At 28.6% G+C, this 3,928-nt stretch overlaps 1 protein-coding gene across 1 annotated transcript; it reads left to right on the top strand.

Annotated features, from left to right (window-relative positions):
* The first annotated feature begins 901 nt into the window (after positions 1–901).
* On the top strand, positions 902–3,111 carry LOC145306594 (snaclec 5-like). Its single transcript, XM_080148800.1, has 8 exons — positions 902–931; positions 1,051–1,159; positions 1,303–1,344; positions 1,758–1,883; positions 1,955–2,056; positions 2,116–2,192; positions 2,783–2,879; positions 2,995–3,111. The coding sequence occupies exons 2-8, from the start codon at positions 1,054–1,056 to the stop codon at positions 3,009–3,011; spliced, it is 567 nt and encodes a 188-aa protein (XP_080004926.1). The 5' UTR covers positions 902–931; positions 1,051–1,053; the 3' UTR covers positions 3,012–3,111.
* Positions 3,112–3,928: the final 817 nt, after the last annotated feature.

The raw sequence follows: 3,928 nt of genomic DNA, 5'->3' as shown, positions 1-3,928 counted from the left end.
AATACAATGCTAGACATAGTTTTTTCGTATGGATGAGAACCGGTTACTATCCACCGGATTCGAATGAATACGAGAAAAGTTTTTAAAGATTCCAATGAGTTTATGTTTTTTTTTGTGGGGGAGGATGCCTCGAACCTTGCAAGAGAAATCATCACGAAAAAAATACCTTACTAAATTTGTGTTTTTGTTCTAATTTAACTTAGGTTGTTACCTCTCAATGACCTATAAGGTCAAAGTGTTTGTAAGAGAAATTAGTAATACTTATTAGTTTTAAATTATTGGTTTTTATTAAAAGGGTAATAAAGGATAATAAAATCCCGAATATAAATCTTTAATATCAAACAGTAGTGTGCACAAGGTTCTAACAAGATATGAGAAATGTCATAAAAACAACCAAGGGGTGTTATTTTATTCTTAGGGAGGCGGATTCACCTCTGTAGTTTTCTTCCTATCTACAAGTTTTAGCAGGTGCTCGCCATAGAAACATAATCCACATTTCTAAATAAGAGCTATTTTGATGATTAGTATAGTTGCAGCCACCATTTGATTTAAAATGGATATGAGTTATATGTCCTCTTTGTTCATGCATATTTAGTTGTTTGATTTGGGATAAAAATACCCTCCAAATAAATTCTTTTATTTCTTTTTCATGAAAAATTGTTTATAATCCAAAAAGACACATGCTTTAACATTATGGCTCTGATCCAGTATTAATCCAGCAGAGTGAATCAGATCCCAAAACGTTCTGAAAATTATATTTAAAATATAGTGTAGAAGTCTAAAAACTATGATTTAATAAAGTAAAATCTTGCTCAAATCAAATCGATAGTAATTGTGACTAATAAAACTATTACACGCACCTGTAACTGCCTATAAATAACAAATTAAAGTTGGATAATGTATCAGTTTTTTTCAGCTTTCCAGTTGACTGGTAAATAACATTTAATTTTTAAATAATTTTTTTAATAATGCATTGGGTAAAGGTGTAAAACAAATCTAGTTATTAAATTTTAAATAATTCTAAGTATGTTAAATTATTTGACTGTTTAGAAAATGATAATGCTTTTGTTTGCTCTGGCTTTAATATCACCAGCTTTGGCCCAAGATGTATCAGTAAGCAAATATCCAGGCAAATATCCAAACAAGAACCCAAGCCCAGGTAGTTAGCTAAATTACCTGACTTAGCTAAATCTTAAAATACCAAAAATTATTATTTGTAAATTATAGACAAGAATAAAAAAAACAAATATTATCCTGTTCTAATATTTTGATAATTTTGCCCTAACTTTCTTTTTTTCTTAGTATTTTCTTGTTTGAAAGATTGGATTCAGGATAAAGAAACAGGTATGGATCTTTTATTAGATTGCAACAATACAATATGTATTACTAGCGGCTTCGCCCCTAGCCTCTAGGGGCTTTTCCCCAAGAGGTTTTAAAAAACTAATTTTTCGTGTTTTAGATTTTAAAAAAATATAAATTTTTTTTTTGAGGGGGGGGGGGGTATTTTCATTTTTTGGGGGAGTTAGGGGTGTCCCACCCCTCAAGAAAATAGTTATAAACCTTTCCGGGACCTATGAGAAGCTACTCTGTAAAGGAGAACCCGATTGGTTCAGCGGTTAGCGAGATCCTTTGCTACACACAAACAGACAGACAGACAGACAAACAAACATCGTTCTACTTTGTATTATAGATTAATTAAAAATTTGAACATAAGTTCAAAAGCAAACAATTACATAATTTATTTACAAAATTTGCAGGATCATGCTACAAAGTTTTGACTGAGACTAATAGCTGGGAGGATGCTAGAGTAATGTGTGCTTCATTGGACAATAGATCAGATCTTGCTATAATCAACAGTGAATATGAAAATGAACTTGTTAAAGGTGGGTCTAAATTCAATTGTGTAATATGTATGTATAATGAAGATTATCAATATTCTTTTAACATTGTTTAGAACTTGCCCAAGAATCTGAATTTCCTGGAGCAAGAGGATTTTGGATTGGAGGACAATGGAATAAGAAAGCTGATGCATGGTTATGGATAAACGGAGCTCCAAGTAAGATTTTACAATTTGTAAAAATAGGAATGAAATATGAAGGACCCCTTTTATATTAGTGAAGTATGAGGATTGGCAAATTGGACAAGGTTGGCATAATGGTGAAGGAGATGCAAGTGAAAAAGGCTGTATTGCGGTAATACTTTTTTTGTTTTTAATTAAAGAGTGAAAAAATATGATTTGTTTCATAGTTTTTTTTTTTATACAATTAACTAATTTGCAGTATTTCAAAATCCATAAGTATTATTTTCTTTAGATATTTATACTTTGCTAAAATGTCTTGGTTACTATTGCACTATATTTGTTCTAAAATTTAGGATGATAGATTTTATGCCAATTATTGAGTTGACTTTAAAAAATTTTCTTTTTTTGTTACTACACATCTTTTTTTATAATAAAATGTGAGAACAAGCTTTTTAATATCTAAGGCAAAAAACTAACACTGAAGGAATTATTTTTTATTGCTTATAAATGTAAACTTTCATAAAAAGATTTTTTTTCTAAATCTGTCATTTAAGGCATGAAGTTAATTTTGCAAATCAACATTGCAAATTTTTGCAAAAAACTGTTAAATGTGATTTCTTTAGATTTTCTACATAGGCGTTTTCTATATATTTTCAAAAATATCTTTCTTATGAAGATTGGTTAAAAAAAACTTAATGACTGTGATTCCTGAACTGGGGATATGGAAAAAATGAAAAAAATATTAGATTTTGACATATTCAGATGTGGAAAGGGATGAAATACGAATGGAAAGATGAGAAGTGCAAAACAAAGCTTCCTGCTGTATGTGAGGTAACAAGAAGATGTTGTAATCCTAAAGGTAATTTAAGTTATTTGTGATTGATAAGTAATTTTCCTAAATTGAATTCTTGTGTTTAAAAGAGAAGAAGGTATATAAATGAAGTTTTGATTGAAATACATTTAAATGCTTGTAGGTTGCTATGTTTGTTAAAGGAAGATGAATGAATTTATTTTTTTACTTATTTATTTCGGATTTATTTGTGATTTGGCAGTGTAATATTTGATGATTATTCAATAAAATTTAAAATTTATTTTTGTCTCTTTATATTTTTTAAGAAGATTAGAAATTAAAATCTAATAATTGACAACAAATTTATTAAAAAAAGAATTAACAACATTTATCTATACTAGCGGCTACATCCCCTAGAAGCCTCTAAGGGCACTTAAGATAGGAAGGGGAAAAGTCGACCTCATCCCATTTTAAATTTGAGTTTCAAAAGAGTAAAAAAAAATTAGGGGGGGAGGGGGGTTGAAGACACCCTCCCCAAAAATAGTTTAAAACCTATCTATGACCTATAAGAAGCTTCATTGTAAAGGAGAACAGTATCAGTTCAGCTGTTAGCGAGATCCTTCGGGACAGACAAAAAACGCTTACTACTTTATATAATAGGATTTGTTGGAATGTTAGATGTTTTTTTTAATTTTGATTAACTACATAGATATACATATTTTGATTAACTACATAGATATACATATTTTGATTAACTACATAGATATACATATTTTGATTAACTACATAGATATACATATTTTGATTAACTACATAGATATACATATTTTCATTAACTACATAGATATACATATTTTGATTAACTACATAGATATACATATTTTGATTAACTACATAAATATACATATTTTCATTAAGCACAGAAATACAGCTCTACAAAACTTCAATTTATAAAAATGGGAATTTCAATATTATTTAGAGAAAAAATAGAGTTTTAGGTGTCAATACGATTTCTTTTTTCACATTTCATCATCTAAAATAGACTATGTAAATCAAGTAACAATTTAGAGTCTCATCTTAAACTATCTTAACATTTACAATATTGTTATTGTTAAATA

Source organism: Acartia tonsa, chromosome 14 (genome assembly GCF_053477335.1).
Source record: "Acartia tonsa isolate MP-2025a chromosome 14, ASM5347733v1, whole genome shotgun sequence".
NCBI lineage: Eukaryota > Metazoa > Arthropoda > Copepoda > Calanoida > Acartiidae > Acartia > Acartia tonsa.
The sequence above is the reverse complement of the archived record's forward strand: the minus strand, read 5'-3'. Positions and strand labels throughout refer to the sequence as shown.